Here is a 19,217-nt window from a genome sequence, read left to right as displayed (position 1 = left end):
AGAGGTAAATGGGATATGGGGAACGGGTAGGAGAGACCACAAAGACCACAACCATGATGTACAATCAGTGCAAGAAAAAGCACTTTTCCTTCAGTTTTTTCCCTCTCACCCTACTTTGATAACGTATTACCAAAATGTTCCTTTTCCAGTCCTAAAATCTACCCTTCCAATGGCTGTCACATTAGCATGCCAGAGGTATAATTAGGATTTATAGCAGTGCTGTACAAGAATTCTCTGCTGTGGGTGAAAAAGCTAGAAGAAACGTGCAAAGTTAATCCTCTTCTAAGTACTCCAGAAATCTGCATGCTAATGCAGTATCACAATAATTAGGACTACAAAGTAATTAAACTGTGCAAACGCCTGCAAGAGAGCAAAATTTGCACACTTGGAACATGCTTTCACTGAAAGCATGTGAGTAGCCCTGCTGAAGGACTGCAATCCTGATGTTCTGCCAGTACTAAAAATGTCAGTATAGGCAAAGTCTTTGTCTTTTCTAAGCACAGAAGCACAGAAAAGTAGGGTTGGCAAGGGCTTCACGACATCACTTAGCCTCTCTGTTGCAAGGCAGGACTGACCCTACTTATGTCATTCCTGGCAGACCGTAGCCTAATCTCCTCTTAAAGGCCTCCAGTGGTGGAGACTCCACAACCTACCCAAGCAGTCAGAGACCTCTTTCTAGTATCTGACTTGACTCTTTCCTGCATCATTTTAAATCCATTATTCTTTACTCTTTGGCACACACAGCAATTTATTCCTCATACACCATTATTCATAGACAATTATAAGCTATTATCGTGTCCCTCTGACCCTGAAGAAAACTTATGTAGGCCAACCAACCCCATTCTTCCTTCAGAAGTGATGTTATCTAAATCTGTGATCACTCTCACTGCTCTTCCCTGAATTTCCTCCAACTGTTTGTTCTTGAGGTACAATGCCCAAACTGGACACTGTGTTCCAGCTGAAATCTTTCCAAAGCTGGGACTTGTCTTGCATGTTCTCCTGTTTAGTTACCCCAGTAAAATGTTAGTGTTTTCAAAACAGCTTGACATTAGTGACTAATGCTCAGACCATGATTCACAATAAGCTCCACATCGTTTTTCAAGGAACTACCAAACTGCAAAACGGTCTTATGGTTACAAAGGTGTTTTTCCTGCCTAAGTATACTTCTCTGCACTTTGCTCAGTGACAATCCATCCTGCTTTTACTAGAACATTTCTTCAACCCGTCAGCATAATTCGGAATTCTAGCCTTGTCGCCCAATGTTTTAGCAGTCCTTCCCATCTTCATGTCACGTAAAAATTTAACACTCATACTCTCTTTCACCACCACCATCATCAATAATGATGAAAACCAGACCAACCCTCCCCACACGTCAGTATATCTTTCCATTATAACGATGGACCATTGACGACTGCAACCTGGTATGGCAATCCAATCAGTTTTGCATAGACTCCTTAGTGGTTTCACTGAAGACATGTTTCCCTCGATTGTTTACGAAACTATTATACACACTAATGTCGAAAACCATGCTAGCAGTCAAGCTGTCTGGACTCTGTTGTGCCTTCTCTAGATAGGAGACTGGCTTCTCAGTTGTAGAAAGATATTTTCAAGTTTTTAAAAGTCACGCTGGCTGTTACTGAACTCCTTGGTCTCCTTCAGGTGCTTACACATAATTTGTTTGTTCTAGTTTTTCAAAGAACAAAATAATTTGCCTGTTATTCTCTTTTACCTGTTTATAAACATGATGTTTTTTCCTTCTCACTCTTCCAGTACTTGACCTGTCTTCCCTGAATTCTCAAAAGTAACTACAAATGCTTCTGAGATTGCTTTAGCCAATGCCTTAAGTATTCAAGAATATAGTTTATCAGGCACAGCTGATGTGAAAACACTGAATATGTCTGAATACATTCTGACCTGTTCTTGCCCTTTTTTAGCTAGTGATTTTACCCTCTGTCATAATACCGTAAGTGTGTGTGAGGGTGCATCTAGTATGACTCAAATGTGTCAGTGAGAGCAGTTCTGATCCCTGAGTTAAAATTTAATATAACTTCTTGTCCTCAGGTTAAGCTATAGATTCCTTTAAATCATAAAGCGCCTCATACCTTCGTTCATTGTCATCAAGATGAGCAAAGAGCACGTTCTTGGAGATGGCCTTTGCCAGAGCAGTCATAGTTTTATAGTCCTTTGGAATCACCTGTAGAGAAAAGAAGGAAGGGTAATTACATGCCTAGTTGTATTTCTTCATAGATCTTAAAATCTATAGAAAATTCCACTATTCAAGATAATGGATGCAGTTTTATTTCAAACACGGAAACAGGTTTAGGCTATAATATAAAGCCACTAAGAAAGTAATAAATTACAGTTTTGATAATGTGAGGATAAGAATTTATGTTCTCAATATGACAACCAGAAAAGAAATATAAGATCCAGGATGAGTGGAGAGAAGGATATCCGTAAAATACTATAATTAGCAGGTACTGGCGGCTGTGTAGTCTCCTTTCAAATCCCTTGGACTAAGGAAAACATATTTCATATTCTTCTTCCCCCACAAGCAATATCAGAAGCAATTAAATTAGGGGGAATGAGCAACATTTCTTTAGGTAAAAGGTAAACCGGTGTTGATTACACTTGCATTTGAGAATGAAGAGGCATTTTTATTTGTTAATTGGGGAGAAGGCAAAAGTCCTGTTGTACATGAATTTTCTCAGAATATATGTGAAATTCAGGAATATGTTTTGATATTGGGTGAAGTTTTTTTACAAGACTTTTGGAAGTTGGGCTTTTAATGCTTTGGTAAGCATTTTGATAAGATGTCTTTGTTAAGACACCGTATCTCTGTATTTGCCAGGCATCTACTTCTGATAGTCAGAGACTTTGTGATTACGAGAGACACAAGAACAAGGTTATGACTTGTAACAGATGTTCTTTGACTTTAGTAATGTGATTTTCCTTAATAGTTTCATTATAACGGGACAAAATCAAGCCTAGGAAAAGTCCTAAGTGTTAAATAAACCTTACTCCAATCTGAAGATCAACATCTGTTTGCCTGTTTTAATTATTGTACAAAAAAGGTCCGATAATGGACATTTATCGTTCACATTTTCTTACGATAGAAATAGTATCTCCTTCTTATTTAAGTTACTACGTATGGTGACGTGCAGGTAGTTTCCTTTCCTCATCCTGGAAAGGCAAGATACTGCCCACCCAACCAGAAGAAGGATGTCTCAAATGGGAAAATTGATGAAGAACCAGGTCTCACAAAGAATTGATCTAGATTTATTTCAAGGGAAGATACTGCACTGTGATGATCTAAAGTTAAACTCTGGCTTCAGACATCACTTATATTGACTGCTGTAGTCATTAGGCTACTCAAGTCTAGAGAAGCGTATATGTATAAACCGAATATCTGTATCAAGGTGAAATGTAATCTAATTTAACTAAAAGTTTAAAATCTTCTGTGTTAAATAAAATGACCATTTGGCCAGTACCTTATTCTTGATTTTTACCCTATCAAAAAAACCCTGGATTGAATTTCAGTCCTGAACCCTTGCTCTATTAAGAATACCCTAGCTGTTCAGCTTATTGCTGATGAGCCAAAAGGGTAGATAATCAAATCACTAAGACATTCAATTCCAACCCTTATGGCTAATTACGGAATAGCATAGACTAGCCTTTAGCAGTCTAAATATGCAGCAAGGAGAGCCACAAGGCAGAGACTGAAGTGGGTCTGCTGGGGCAGGGACACAGAAAACACAGAAGAGGTTCTTTAGGTGTCACAGTAACCAGGCATCCAACCAAAATCAAATGTCAGGAAGAATCACTTGACCATTTCTTATATCACTCTTGCAAGCAATCACTGAATGTTATTTTCAAGTCGATAATCCTCTTTACAGCAAGATTCCTATTCTGTTAGTTGTTATCTATATGTTATGTCAGATGTGCTGTCAAATCTTGCTTTCTTGTTTCAGGAATGAAGCAATGAAATAACCCTCCACAGAGATCTTCCTTTGTGCTCCTCAGAATGGAGCCATGCCAGGTGCTTGCTCAAATCACAAAGCTAAATCTCCTTTGATTTTCTCTCCAGTGACATAACTCATTGCACTGCCTTTAGCACTACTCATCCTATAGTTCACCCCTTCAAGGGATCCTTTAAATTGGCTTATGACCCAGATATGTTTCTATCCAACACCTGAATTCAAGCCAGTTGTTCTTCCTGGCTACTATCTGAAATCCATCTGTTTGCAATAGTCTAACACAACCCTTGCCTTGCTTTTTACACTTTAAATTAGTTTTATAAATTGTCCTTTCAGTATCTGCTTTTATTTCTGTATTCCAGAAATCTCTGTCACAAACACACATCCATGGGATTCATTTGCTAATCACAGAAGACAAAGCACTGACACAAACCCTCCCAGTGCTGTATTACTTGCAGCATCTGTAGCCTGACAAGAAACCATCCCCTAAATTATTATTATTTAAGCTCAGTCAGTTCCTAGGAAATTAAAATCGTAACAGCCCTATTCACAGAACACACAGCATATAATCTGTATTGCTTCTTCTGGCTCTTGCCTACCCATGCTACTGTCAGGGCTTATTAGCATCACTGTTGAAAAAGGAAGAAAACAAAGTTAACTCAGGTTCCATTATAAACATAAAAGAATTATGGGGGGGTGGGAAGGAATATTTCCTCTGATTTTCAGAAGAGTCAGATGGAGCCCATATTAAGCAGAAACAAATGTGATCTCTTCATGGAAGTTTTTAAGTGGGATATTGCAAACTGCACAGAAAGAAAAATGTTTGAAAGTGGCTTTTGAAATACCACATAAGTTTTCTAACAGTGCAGTGCATTAACAGTTAAAATTTACTGTGTACTTGCAAGCTTATTTAACTGCCACAAGAATACTTTTCCATACTTGTTTTTAGGATTAAAGGCTCTCTTAATTCTTTGTTTCTTGGGACAGAAATCCCCAGAACAGCCAGTGAACTTGTATCATAAGTGGATGACAAACACACATCTGACTGCAAAGGCAAAAAGTATTCTGCCAAAAACCAGTGCCTGACAAGATGTATTCCCATAAAGAAAAAGCTCTTTGGGTTAAAACTACTCCAGGCATGCACAAAAGCATATTAGTAGCATCTGTCAACCTTATGAAATGCATTTTTAGCCTAGCTCCCTAAATAAACTTGACATACGCTATTGTAATGTCTGTCTTTTAATAACCTTTGAAAGCTCTTTGGCCAGTTTAAAAAAAAAATTTGCAGAGTTATTAAGAGATATCAAGGATATAACATAGCGAGATGTTTTTGCGAAAAAGGCAGTTAAAAAACGAGAAGCCCAAATTAGTACTCCCACTGAAGAAATTACCTAATTCGGGATTGGCATTTCTTCAAAGACAATGGTCACATAAAATCGCCCAAGTATGGTCAACAGACTTCCGAAAACCCACGGATTAGGTGGTACCCAATCAACATGGGAACCATGTGCCTGAATGGTCTAGGGAACCTAAATGACCTAGGTTAGAAGAAAACTTGAGCTAGAAGTGACTTTTGGGGAAAAAAAAAGCAGGAAATGCTGCAATAGAAAAGGCTGCTTTCCAAAACTGTGAAGTTTTGACAAAACTCAGAAGCTGCCAGAGTCCGTGAATATCAAGAAAATGGCTGAGAATTACCCACCCAGTTAAAAGGGTAAACAGATTAGCAGCACATCTCAAAAAGGGGAGGAAAAGAGAATGCTGAAGCAACACTGATGGGGAAAGTACTTAGTCAAGGAGGGAGCAAAAGAACTTGAGTGTGAAGAAGATGGTCAAGCCATGCACATGCTGGCATAAGGACACCATCCTACAGGCTGACCTCGTTCCAAATTATGAGTAAAATATGAGTCACCTGATTGTCCTGTATATCTCAGAATCAGATAGATGGCAACACCTTACCTTTCTGACGTAAGAAACAGCATCTTCCTCCGTGTACACTTCTGCACTGACCCCCCCTCTCCTGCGTCGGGCTTTTACCACTGGGTTGGGAGGAGGAGGTGAAATCTCATCGTCATGAGAATCAGACTGGGAACTGGATTTCTGCCGAGCCAGTATTTGTTTGCATTCTTCCTGCAAGGCAAAGAGAGACAATGAAGCATCTCTTACCCGTGCAGCTAACTTGCTGGATATACTGGATTCACACTTCTTTTATGACTCTCAGCAAGCCCTTCACTTCTACATTTGGATGACTGTCAATTTACACATGTGTTCTGCTGATAGAAAATTAAAAGTTTAATGTGAGCAGCATGAAGGATTGATGCTGACTACAATGTGTGTACAGGTATCAACACTCCAATACTTGACCTGCTGAGCTCTTTCTTACAAATAATGGAAACCTACTGCATACATATCTTTGCAACTGCTCCTGGCTGAGAAAACAAAAGAACAAGCCTCTTTTGCTTACTCTCCAACATCACAGCTGTTATTTTCTCAGTTGGCTTGTACATATCTTTGTCTCTCGTACAGAGAACAAATCAGAAGTCACACATGAATATATTAGATAGGTTTCTTCATCTTGCTCTGCTTTGCAGGCTTCCTATCACCAGAAAGAACAAAGATGCTCCCTACTCCAGAATTTCTGCCATATAACAGATTTACAATCAATGGGACTACTTCCAAGCAAATAAGATCCAAGGTAGGCTCCAGAGGCCTATGAAAAATGATGGCTGGCCTAGCAACAGCTGCCCAATAGGGAGGTTATTCTCCAAATTTCACGCTCATGGAACAGAGGATAAAATACGAAGGGGAATCCCTGAAGAGATAGCAACAAGAGAAGGAAACAGTACAGAAAACCTTCAAGAAAGGATGTCAGAGTTGCAAGACTTTGTCAATTCATACACTGAATTATTTGACTTCTAAAGAATTGAGACAAATAAGATTACCCTTAATTACAACATTTTCCCAGGCCCCCATCTCCTATTCTTCAGCTTCCTGGCATTCAAGGGAAAGCACACGGGATTAAAATTCCCTTTGCATCATCCATGTCTATCAATCATAGGAACAGGGGCCTGTCTGCTCGTTTCCAGCCCATCTCCTCGCTCCCTTGGTGCCACCTCAGCCTGGCATCCTGCTCACAACACACCACACTGCCTTTGCTACTTCTTCAGTGCCTTCTTAGCTGGTTCCTTCCAGTTTTTGCTGATCCTGCCTAAGGCAGGGGAGAACTGGAGATGGGATGGACCACATGTCCTGTCCTCAGCTTATCTGATACAGGAAACCGAAGGGCACATGCAGGACAGACATGAGCACTGTAAGGAGGCAAGCTGACCTGTGCAGCAGTAGTCCAGTAATTTTAATTTATGTCATCTATTATATTGCTGTAAGCATAACCTGCACCTGATAGTCTCAGGATTATGTTGATCAACGTACACATAGCCAGCTATCATCCATCGACTCCCTGAACAACTCCAGCATTTTTGAGACAATTCAGATTAGCGATGTTGCAGGCTACCCAAAAGAAAAGGCAGTAAAGCTGAAGTCCCTGTGCACCCCATAAAACCAACGTTCCTTTGACAGGGATGCCAGAACCTGGGCTCTGTCTTACACAATTAATTACCAAGGAGACTTTCCAATCAGACCCAATACATGGACTCAGTAGAGGAGGGATGATCTGGGAACACCAGTGCTAGACACGTGGCAGATTACCAACACAGCCAGTTGGTCTCACTGACAGAGGAAATGAGTTATAGTTAACTCATCAGGTATGACACCAGAAAAGAGCGGTACAGAAAACTGGCAGAAGTTCACAATTTTTAAGCTTGCAAGAAAAACAGATGATTAATATATGCTTTGCCATTGATGTTTACAAATGTCTGACAAATCTAGTTATGCCACTTGCCTTTTCTGGTCTTATTCCAGTTTCTTTCTTCATCATCACTGACAACGCCCCTCTCATTAACCTAAGGAGCCTTTGACACCAATCTTTGATGTATTGTTGCTACTTGAAATAAATAACTAAATAGTATTTCCCATGCTGCATAATTCAAATTAACAAGTCACACATTCTTGATTTGTTTACAGGACTACTGAAATATTTAAGAGACAAGCACAGAGATAAAACATAGAGGGCTGGCTAAAGATCTGACTTTTTAAGGTCCTGACCTGCCTCAGGAAGTGCCAAGTTCTTTCTGACATCAGTATTTAAGTTGGGAGTACACCACCACAGCTCCTGGGCCATAACACAGTTGAGCTAGATGCTGTAACCAAAAACCAGAAAAAAAGCTGACTGCAGATGTATTAAATCCTTACTGAAACTTTTTATTTGTAATTCAAATTTCAAATAGCAGCACTGGATATGTAAAAAATTACTCAGCTAGATTTTCCTATCATGTAAAAACTACAAGTCCTATTTAAGCATTCTCATCAACTTCTTCCCCACATGAAACTCCTCTCTGATTGCCTCTCGATTCCTTAATTACAATTATGCACTTGCAGAGATACAAACATTTAACATAAAAGTATGTGTGCTACATATTATCATTATATTTAATACCTATTCATCAAAACCAAACCTATGATTGAAGAATTTCAAATAATATTACTGGCTATTGTAGCTTATGTATCTCTTTGATAGTGTAACATTCTCCGTTTATATTAAGTGAACACAACTAAATCCACCTTCCTCGTAAGTTTAACTGAAAGGTAATGAAGACCTTTCTGGACAATAAGCAGCTGAAAGTATACTAAAATGTAACTAAAACAAGAAGACAGACAGGTAACTATTTAATGGTATGCAGCACTTACACAGTTCTTTTTATATGTAGCATATTTACTCATAGAGAAGAACAGTCGTTTGTCCCATTTGAATATCAAACACACGCTTCTTTTTCAGTACACATTGTATAAAAGGCACTTCCAAGGAATTATAAATAATATCTCCTCTGCCCCAGCACAGATTTATACATGAAAGAAAGCTCAGTGAGATAAAATTAATATCACAAAGCATGCTCTTAAATCCAAATACCTTTTAAAGCCAAAAAGATATTAAAGGATTATAAAAGTGAGTTACCATATGATTCATTCTAAAAGGAAGTCTCTTCGCTACAAACTCCTTTTATATAAACAGCAGATAGTTGACTGGCTGGCTTTTCCATATGCCGCTATTTGTAGTCTAGGTAGGATTTCCATTGCTGAACTAAAGAGTGCCTTTTGAAAATAAGCGTACGCTCTGTCCTGGGCTAAGCTTTCAAAAAGCCGTCTTCCATATATCCTGGGGTTAAACTGCACAAATACAGCAGATATTTTAAAGGACAAATGGACTCTCTGAAGAATAGTTCTTCAAACACTGATCTTCAGACACAGCTTGATGTGAACGCTTGTGCAGAACTCACTTTCAAGTAAACACCTCACCATCTTTTGTTGTCATGACAACAAGCCATTTCACTCTCTATTCGGATGGCACAGATAATTCACAATCAAATTGCCCAATTATGTCCACCTTAAAATGAGAAAACACATGGAAGACACAACTGCAAAAAACAGTGTAATTGCCTTGGAGCAAGCCCCAGCGGGCACCTTATTCTTCCCTTCATGCCAGTAACTGCACTGGCTTCAGTGGAGATGCTCCTGACTTGTAGGACATGTAGGGTCTGATCCAGTTATCCATAGTCCAGTGCCATTTTGGGTGACCTTTCCCAGCTTTCAGCTGAGGTGGACACGAGTCTCATGCTGCTACCAGCCTCAGTGGATACCGCACATAATTTAGGGAGTCTTAAATGGCAGTAGGGGACCACATGTGCGCCGCTGACTGAAGCCTCTAGCGTCATTGCCACAGCCCAACACAATAATATATTAAGACCCCCAAAATCTACAAAACAACACTGCTGTGTGGCAATAACACCCTATTTCATATATACATAATCTAATCCTGCTTCTAGTCAAACCATGTTGCAAGAGGCCAAAAACCTAGCTAAAGGTGAGAACAAAAGTCTTTCCTGGGATTTCTAGGGGAGGCAGATAGTGAAACTGAAATACCACCACTGACTTCAATGATAAAACACTGGAAAGGAAAGAAAATGTACCATGATTGCCTCGAATTAAAGAAGAGCCTATAAATACAACTTCAGCAACCCATTTATCTTTTGAATGTCCACCTTCAGCTAAGACATTTGTGCTAGAAGAGGCTGAAGTAAAAAACACAGGAATTTAGAATGCTGTCCTCAGTGTGTGGGGTCATTGCCTTTCCCAATCAATGTTTCCACAAGTTTTTAATAAGTTTAAACACTGCAAGTGAAGCGGCCACAATGCTGAGCCACTTTTTAGGTTTACCCTCCCTTTCAGACTGCTGCTGAAGAATACACATGCTTCCTGACCCAGAAGCTTTCTTCTCTATCAGCCAGAGCTTTTCCAAACAGAAATTCACTTCCAGTAGCTCCTCTCCCAGTCTCTCCATTCAGGCTTTGTCACCACCTCAGATGTTTCAACTGAAGGAAGAACAGCACCTGAGGACACTCCAAATCACTGTGCACCTTTACAACAGCCTCCTAAGGAGACTTTTAAAAGCAAGTCAGCTGTTAAGTATCACTGCTCACTATCTCTGCTCTGCTTTCTACAATTTATTCATTTCATCCAAAAGCAACAACACGAAGTACACTCTAAATGAAATATTTTCTCTTTTTATTTTTTCCACAAGCACACTCATAAAGTTTTCTGACTGACAGGTCTGGAATCCACTTTCTATTTATTCACAGAAAATGTGCAAGATACTTCATGCGCACATAATTAATCTCTCTTCGCACTGGGATTGACCCAGAAGAGATGCTCTCAATACAGGAACATTTCTAACACCGCCCCATCACTCCTGGAGGCTGACACAATGATTTATAGCAACTAATAAAGGCCAAAGGCAAAGCACTCCACTTTGCTGGAGGCACAGGACTGACTGATGCCATCACTGAAAGCTGAAGAAATTTGGGAGGTTTTAACGTCCTTTCCAGTCTTGTCTTTGTCATACTGGACAACTCTACTATCTATATGATAGTTCAGCCTTGTAATCGGAGACTTTTCACACAATCCCAACTGTAGTTCCACTGCCTTCCCAATGTGAAATGCCACCTTTTCTCCTACAGCATCACTAAGAAACATCTTTAACATCCACCCTTCCTACTGATGTATTTATCTACCCTACAGTTATCCACCGCTTTGACTACTACAACTGAGTCCTCGGTGGCCTCTCTGCATGTCAGTTCATTCCCAATTTCCATTCTAGGAAAAATTCTCCTGCCAAAAATCCACCTACTCTTCTGCTGCTCTGACTGCATTGCTCGCCTTCTTGAGTGCCTTTACTGGGGTCCTTTAACCTCCTACAACATGTTAACACTTCTTGCCTTCCCCTCCAGTGCCTTGCAGTATCTCAGCTCACCACCACCTCTTCCCTTTCTTACATACGCCTCACAGTAAAGTAAGAGAGGTTATGGTACAAAACACAGACCATATTTTTGATACTTAAAAGCTTATATAATCAAAGAGAACCCAGGCAACACTTCTGATTTTTAAAATCTGGCCATATAACAACGTACGCACACATACCTCATATAAGAAGAAACATGCCCACAGAAAAGCTCTATTTCTACTAGATAAATATAATTTCAACTAAAATGTTAAATATTATGCCACATTTTTCAGCAACAATCAGAACACCTAAGTCACTCTGAAGTTTTCAATCACTGGATATGTAATGCCAAAGCTGCTTACTTATTTTTCGTTCCAGCCTTCTAACATAGCAGACCCTTAATCCAAGAGAAACACCACCAATCTCAGTGAGGCATACACGTAAGAGGCAGAAATGCACCATCAGAACATAGGAAGAGATAGCTGATAATTAAGGTTATCAACAGAGGGATCATAAATGCTGGTATGCCATTTTGCTCCTTAAAATATTTCTGTTGTGTAGGCCCACTTAACAGTTAGAAGCATACTGATGCCTTTAGATCAAATATGCTGTTGACAGCAAGGTTGGTTATTTAAAATCTTGTGTTCCCTCAGCCATTTCAGAGTGGAAATTGTCTCTGAAACATTCCTACATTTTCCACTCCTCAATAAAATTCTAAACAATTTATTCTAAGAAATTATCTGATGTTAATACAAAGATGAAAATATGTGTGCTGGGCTGCCCACCTTAAATACACACACAGCTTTTTTTCCTCTCTTTCATCCTCCTCCCTTCCACATGCATTTCATTTTTGAAACCCAAAACAACTTCCTTGTGCTAGGAGCGCCTTCATTGGTACAAGGATATTAAGGCTAGACAGCAGCTTGAATTGCCTGCTCAGGCAAGAATCCTGTCCCCCTTAACCCTTCAGTGGGATGCTCACAATTCATTAAGTATTTTATCCTTCAAAATTTGCCAATAAATCCAAGCTAAAATAATTATGGACATGTTTTTATTTTGAGTTTCCCACAGCTCACTTTCTCAGTTCCCTAATGTCTTGCCCAGGGGTGATGGAGCGAGCGGGCTGAGCTCCTGGAAATTGCAGAACCTCAACAGCTTGAGCTTACAAAGCTATCAAGGTACAGCTTCAACACAGGCTGCTGAGCAGGCAGCCACAGAGGCACAGACCTCAGCAGAGCACACTGGAAAGCAATTAATTCCCCTGCCTATAGCATTTCAAAATCTAAGGTCCTTTTCTTAATTGAAACAAAGTCGAATCTCAAATAATCTTAAATCTGCTATAAAAACTGCAGTTCTCCACCCAGTCTTACTGGTGTCCAGACAGACAGTCTCAACCCCCATACGTGCCTAATTAAAGTGAATACATGCAGCATTAAAAAGGTATGTAAAAATAAAAAGTTATCTTTTTCTGCATTTAGGACAATATTAATGAGGAACTACTTGAAAACTAACTGAAAAACAAGAGCAAAATGAAAATTCATCCTCATACTGGATATCTGGTTTGATTTGTATCATTTTTTACATAGTCTTTCTCCTTGCTACCATTCCTATTTGGCATGCCCCTCAGTTTAAAATAATTACAGTGGGAAGACAAAAAAGGCTTAACTACCTCTGCTCCTCAAGTCACCTCCTGCAATTGAAGGAGAATAAAAGTAAATAATTTTGAAGATAATTTAGTGCCTTCCAGAAAAGCTACTGCCTCGCCTTGGCTAAGCAATCGGTTGTAACGGAATGGGTCAGTAGCTGTCAGAGCACCTTGCCCAATCCTCTGATGATTGTAAAACACAGAGAATGAGGAGGAATTGCAGGAGCACAGCCTCAAAACACTCACATCCCTGAATCTGGAGTTCTACCTTGTCCGAGGCGAGTTGCTGTGTAGATTGACCAGCCTCTCAAAAGCTTAGTGAAGGATTTACTGAGCTGCAGACAAGCAGAAGCATAGGTACTCAGCCAGTTCTGCAGGCACGCGCTCCAATACAGGTGGGATTTAAGCCTGGACAAACACTTTTTCAAAAATCAGTTGGTAAAATAAGGCTTGAAGGCCCCTACAATGGGCTGTAAAGGCCCATTAGCATCAAGAGCTTTCCCAAAGTCTGTTGTATTCTAAACTGCCATCAGACAGTGCCTGACCCAGCACCATTTTTAACTTTACACAAATTTGGCAAGGTATTTAATTCATGTGTTTAAAGCTAAGTATGAACCTGTCTCTTTAAAGCCACTTAAATGCTTCAAGATTAACATGGATTAAGTATCCTGATGAATGTAAAACATGATAGCTTGAGAAACAAAGTGAAACAAAGACGACATCCAAACAGACTTCCCTTATCATTCCATAACTACACTCCATTTTTGTTAAGTTTTTGACTTTGGGACCGGAAAAGCTACTCACACTTGTAGACACACCAAGTAAAAAGGGAGCTGAGCAATGCTCTAACATGTTCTGCACAAGCTCATAAGAGCATGGCTTCACTTATAACCAACGTTATTTCTTAGGAAAAGGTTCTTTTTGTCTTTCTGCTCTTATCCCCTTCATCCTCCACCCTTCCCTAAATCTCCTGCATTTAGGAAAGCTTGCCTGAGGGGTCTTAAAAGTTCACCTAGTTTTTCCTTTACCTGTTCCAAGAAAACTGTCACCTCTTGTAACGCTTGCCTTTGGCTCACTACGCAATCACAGAGGTCTGACCTGAGCTGATTTTCATCCAGCTCTCTCCGGCACCGGCATCAGTGGAGAGGCAGGAGCAGAGGCGACCCAAGCCTACTCAGAACCGCAGTCACACTGCAAAGGCACCCGGTGCTCCCACCATTTTGTTGCTATCAGTGTCTCAGGTTGCTCAGGTATGCTCCCACACGCTTCAGCAACATTTCTGACTACCCAGCAGATATTGCCCGACTGCTTGGCAAGCTTTGAAAGATACAGAAATATTTGTGGTATTAGTCTTTATCAAACTGCTTAGTGAATGCATTTTTTCAATAGTTTTTTCTTCCATAGGATTTTCCTTCCAATCCATAACTTCTCCCCAGTTTATTTTAATGAGTTATACTTAGCATAATCACCTGTACTTATAAGAATTAATTTCATTGTTTTGGACATATGCTGGTGGATATTATTGACTGAAAAGCTTCTTGTTGTGACAAAATGTAAATATTGGGAGAGACTAGTGTTGCAGAAGAAAAGCTGGATGCTCAAATTTTGATGCTCAAATACCCTTGGTTCTGAAACTTTTTATGATAAATAAATAAACTTTATTTTTCTAACAGTGAATGAATTCGTAATTTACTAAACACTTCCTTTTCCGTGCTAGTTTACAGCAAACCTGTCATACAAATGCTGTTGTTTTCCTGACCAAGTCTGTATGCAATACTGTCTAATATCACCAGGTGGAGCTACACAGATAATCTCATTTTGCTTTATTTAATTACAGTCAGTAGAGTCCAGGTTTTTCTAAAACTCTCTTTTTGGATGGTATCTTAAGACATGCAGCATCAGCCTGGGTCCATAAAACCACTGCCAATCCACAGCAATACAAGACAGTAAGTTCAGTATATGCAAAACAATATTACCTGGAAATGCAGTCTCAATATAGCTGAAAATACAAATCTTTGCCCGTAAATTCTTAGTAATGAACTTTTTCACATAAGGTAAGAACCAGAGATAAAAGATGGGTTCCCTGGTTTTTTTGCAATGCCTTCTTTAGTCTTCAAGTAAACACTATGTAATTACAGCTGTTAAAATAATGCCAGTTTCTTTGCTAACATCTATTCCCCCACTCTAAAAAAGCCCATTAATACCCTTAAGGGAAAAGTTTTCCTCACCCCATCCACCAACAACAAGTTCTATACAGTCACAGGGATATGCAAAACAAATTATTCAAAAGAAAACATTACATAATTTTTTAAATCTCATGTACCTAAACCATTTTCAACTCTTTTCTGTGCTCAATGGAATGTTAGAGATTTTTACAAAGTAACTGCTAACATGATCAGAGTAGATGTCATCTTAAACTTTGTAGGTCACAGCATATAAAAACTGACTTGCAAACTTCAGCATATAGAAACTTAGGCTGATTCCCAGCAATTACTGGCATCTTAAGAAAAGCAGGTCCTGCCAGTATCAAGTGAACAGAAAAATATCTATTAAAGTTCTCCTGCAATTATTTTCAGTTATGTTTTTTAATATTTTACTTGATACAAATAAGCTGCAAACTTAAAAAGGCATCAGACATTTCTTTCTAACCTTGGCACTTCTCCAGCTGAAAACGATGACTGCAGAATCAAACATCAAACCTTCAATCTCTAGTACTTTATTCATAAGTATTTATTCATGTTCTCACTTTACAGCCCTCTCAGGCTGTGTCAATTTGAAATTAAAAATGGCCTAGCCACGGACCTGAATATTAGCCCAAGACAGGCCACATCTCTCAACTATTAGCTCATTCCCTGGCTCTGTTCTGAGCTGCTTGAACTCACTCCTGCCAAAACAAACCTGCTCCTAGACATGTTAGACCTAAGAATTATATCTTGGACCAGTTAGTGTTGCGGGGTCAGGGGTTAGTCTCTGGGCCTTCTTCATTTAGCAGTACAGATGAAGGATGAAGGCAATGGACCTAACTCTGATGTCATCAGAGGTAAAGTGAAAAGCATTTATGTTCTGGTCTGATCTTGAATATGATAATAAATTTTGCTTTTCTGAGTTGATTTTATGAGATGTAGTAAGAATTAGAAAACTGAAATAAACTTTCTTTTGTATTCACCTCTGAGGTAGCTCCAGCACATTGACATGGATTGAGCTCTACGCTTTTTCCATAAGGTCCTTTTTTAACCACTTGAAAAATATCCCACGCTTCATCTGTAAACTGCCCACATGAATTTTTGACAGATACACTGTTTTTCTACTACTCTCGTCAGCGGAACGTGTTGTCTATTTTAATGAGTTTGGAAAATAACCCTGAAACACCATACTTTGGCGGAAAAATGCATTACTTCATTTAGAAAACCATGCTTAAACCAAAGATTTTCACTCCTCTCCCTACACAGGACCAAAATTAAAGGAGCTAAAGGCAAACATGACATATCAGTGTATTGGTCATTCACATATAAAAAGTTGCCTGTAACACGCAACTGTTAAATTGACAATTCAACTAAGATTCTTCAGAGTACCTATATATGGCAAGTATCTTCTAAAAACAGGAAAAAACTTACTGAAATGATTTCTCTATTTTTACAAGCCTTCCTTCAACTGTTATTATGCAACTGACCAAGTCAAAATATTATCCTACAGCAGAAAATCCTCCACAGTGCAATTCAGCTCAAGAAAGTCCTCAGAGATGGTTGGGCAAGGAAGTCAAACTGCTGTAGGAACAAGAATTACAGTGCTGGAAACCTCCAGAGGCATCCTAAATCCTTTAGACTCAGCAGGCTTAGCTCCCAGGCTGCTCTACAGTCAGTGGCAAGATAGCTTCCTTCCATACTAAGCATGATATTCACCAAATGTGATGCCTTGAGACTGGTTGTTTCTAAATCATCTCCTTTCATTTTGAGACAAATTATATCCATCAGCTTCTGTGTTTGCATCCTGATAGAAATCCTGCTACAGAATTCTGGTATCCTCTGTTCTTTGGGAAATAATAGATTACGTGAAAGAATATATCATTTCTCAAGGATATGAACTGCCTTCCTATCTCAATTCTGTGTACTGTGCTTAGATCAATAAAGCCAAACTCCTCCAGTACAACAACTCAAGCAATCCCACTAGCTATGGAGAATGTTCTAAAATACTACAGCATATTTTAACATTTTTTGCAAAAATGGTGTTTATTCTTCTATACAGGAAGTCCGGAATTACACACATTAAGATGGATAACAATTCATAACACAATAAAGGAAATTCAACAGACTTCACTCTCTTGAAATGGGTCTTGGCTCTCAGAAGTTTAGAATATGCAGAACTAAGACTATTTTTTTTAATAATAATCATTAGAATTAAAAAACATCTTGTACTTCCTAACCCTTCCTGATGTTCCAGGCATTCTTACTGGGCTTCCACCAAAATGCAATGTTTGCATTTTTATAAAGCTACACAAATTTGGCATATACTCACCTATACAAAAATTTATCTGAACAGCAGACAATGAGATGTATAAAATGCTTGTATCACCTGTAATATATCAGCTCTACACATTATTCACTAGGTAGTGTTGTTCTTTCTCTGTCCTTACAACATTCTGCCTCTAGAAGTAAGAAACTACATAAAACTCCTATGTTAAGCCTATAAACTTTAGACATTTCCTTCAAAAAAAGTTAATAATCCTCTTCTTAAACTAAGTACATTAATAAAGTCTCTGGCAGACTGAGGAGTTGTATAACCAACAACTTGCAGCCCTGTGCTCCCGTTTACTTCTGGAGAAATCCCATCCCCAGAGAAAAGTTGTGCTCACACAACATGCTCTTCCTGCAAAAGACACCCATAGGCTTTAGTAAGGATTTGTCTGAGAATGTTTTAAAATGTTTCCCCCTCTACACTGCTTTTGAAGACAACCACAGCATACGCAGTCTCTCTGAATGCATCTCTTGTTGAAGGATCTTGGGATAAGCAATACAGGCAGGCAAGAGCAGTAAAATTAAATGGCAAACTGATGGTTTTCAGAACTTTCTGGTTCCCTGATTTTGCTCAGTTTTAGGGGAAGGGAAAACAATATCACCTGATGCTGGAATAAACGGAACAGCATCTTTTGCTCTCGCAGGCAGGTTCTTCCCACAGATGAGAGTTCAGGACACCATATAGTATAACACAAAGTACGCTCGTAACTCTTTGGGTCATTTTCAACAAGTACAGTTTGACAAGAAATTATAATCTTGGTGTTATACACAAAAAATTCCATACAATAGCCAATATTATAGAAGACATCAGCAAATAAAGGGTTGGGTTTTTTCTTCTAACAGCCTGTTTTTTAACAGTAGCCTGATAATTTAAAATTTAAAAGGAAAAATGTACCAAAATATTTGAAACTTTTTAAACAATCTTTTTCAGTTTAAAAATTGTAAGTCACCTGAAAATCACTGACCTTTTCTAATTTTTCAAAGTGTTCTCTGAGGAACTTCATAGGTCGGTCTGGCTTTGCTATGCAAAGGTTTACAATGCACTCTTTTAAAATCTGTTGGATGTTGTGCTTCTGAACATAGAGTTCACATCCCTTCAGGCTCTCATCTTCTTCCACATTGCAGGAAGAAGCAGCAGCCATCTTCACGCTTGTAAACAGAAAACAGACCTAGGTAAGAAAATGGTGCAAGAAAGAGATAAGAGACTGATCCTAAATCCTTTGTCAGAGAGCTCTGGAGGAGCAAAGACATTTTAATATTGCCTACTGCCCGTTCAACAGTGATCGATTCTGAGCGTTTTAATGTTCTGGGGTTGTACGTGGAAAAGCTGAACTGTGTCATCTTTGTGCAATCAACATACCAGTAAGTACAAAAAGAGCATTTTAACTCCTGGACGGCAGTCCACCTCTGGAAATAACGGTGCAATTACTCATACAAGGCCATGAGTTTCAAAGACAGCTATTAAATGACGGCATAAAGACTTGCTTTTCTATTCCCTTGGGGACTCCCCTGTCCCCGTCACCAGAGACCCAGTTTTCCACGGCAGAAGGATTTTTGGTAAATTTTAACATCTCTCCCTTTCACAGCGAATGACCCTTCCCGGTCCCGGGGGAGCTCAGGAGGAGGGGCAGAGCCGCCCAAAGGGAAGTCTGGTAACGGGGGGCAAAACAACCCCAAAGCCCTCTTTATTTCCCCCAGCG

The 19,217-nt window shown here is 39.3% G+C and overlaps 1 protein-coding gene across 1 annotated transcript in view; it reads right to left on the bottom strand.

Moving 5' to 3' along the window:
• PRKAR1B (protein kinase, cAMP-dependent, regulatory, type I, beta) overlaps positions 1-18,685 on the bottom strand; it is a 97,477-nt gene extending 78,792 nt beyond the window's left edge. The window contains exons 1-3 of the mRNA XM_010296275.1: positions 18,483-18,685; positions 5,931-6,101; positions 2,103-2,194 (exon numbers count right to left, since the gene is read on the bottom strand). Of these exons, the coding sequence (XP_010294577.1) occupies positions 2,103-2,194; positions 5,931-6,101; positions 18,483-18,659 (440 nt within the window). The 5' untranslated portion in view covers positions 18,660-18,685. The remainder of the gene's footprint in view (positions 1-2,102; positions 2,195-5,930; positions 6,102-18,482) is intronic.
• Positions 18,686-19,217: the final 532 nt, after the last annotated feature.

This window comes from Phaethon lepturus, unplaced genomic scaffold, assembly GCF_000687285.1.
Source record: "Phaethon lepturus isolate BGI_N335 unplaced genomic scaffold, ASM68728v1 scaffold13681, whole genome shotgun sequence".
Lineage (NCBI taxonomy): Eukaryota > Metazoa > Chordata > Aves > Phaethontiformes > Phaethontidae > Phaethon > Phaethon lepturus.
This window is presented reverse-complemented; position numbering and strand designations above follow the sequence as displayed.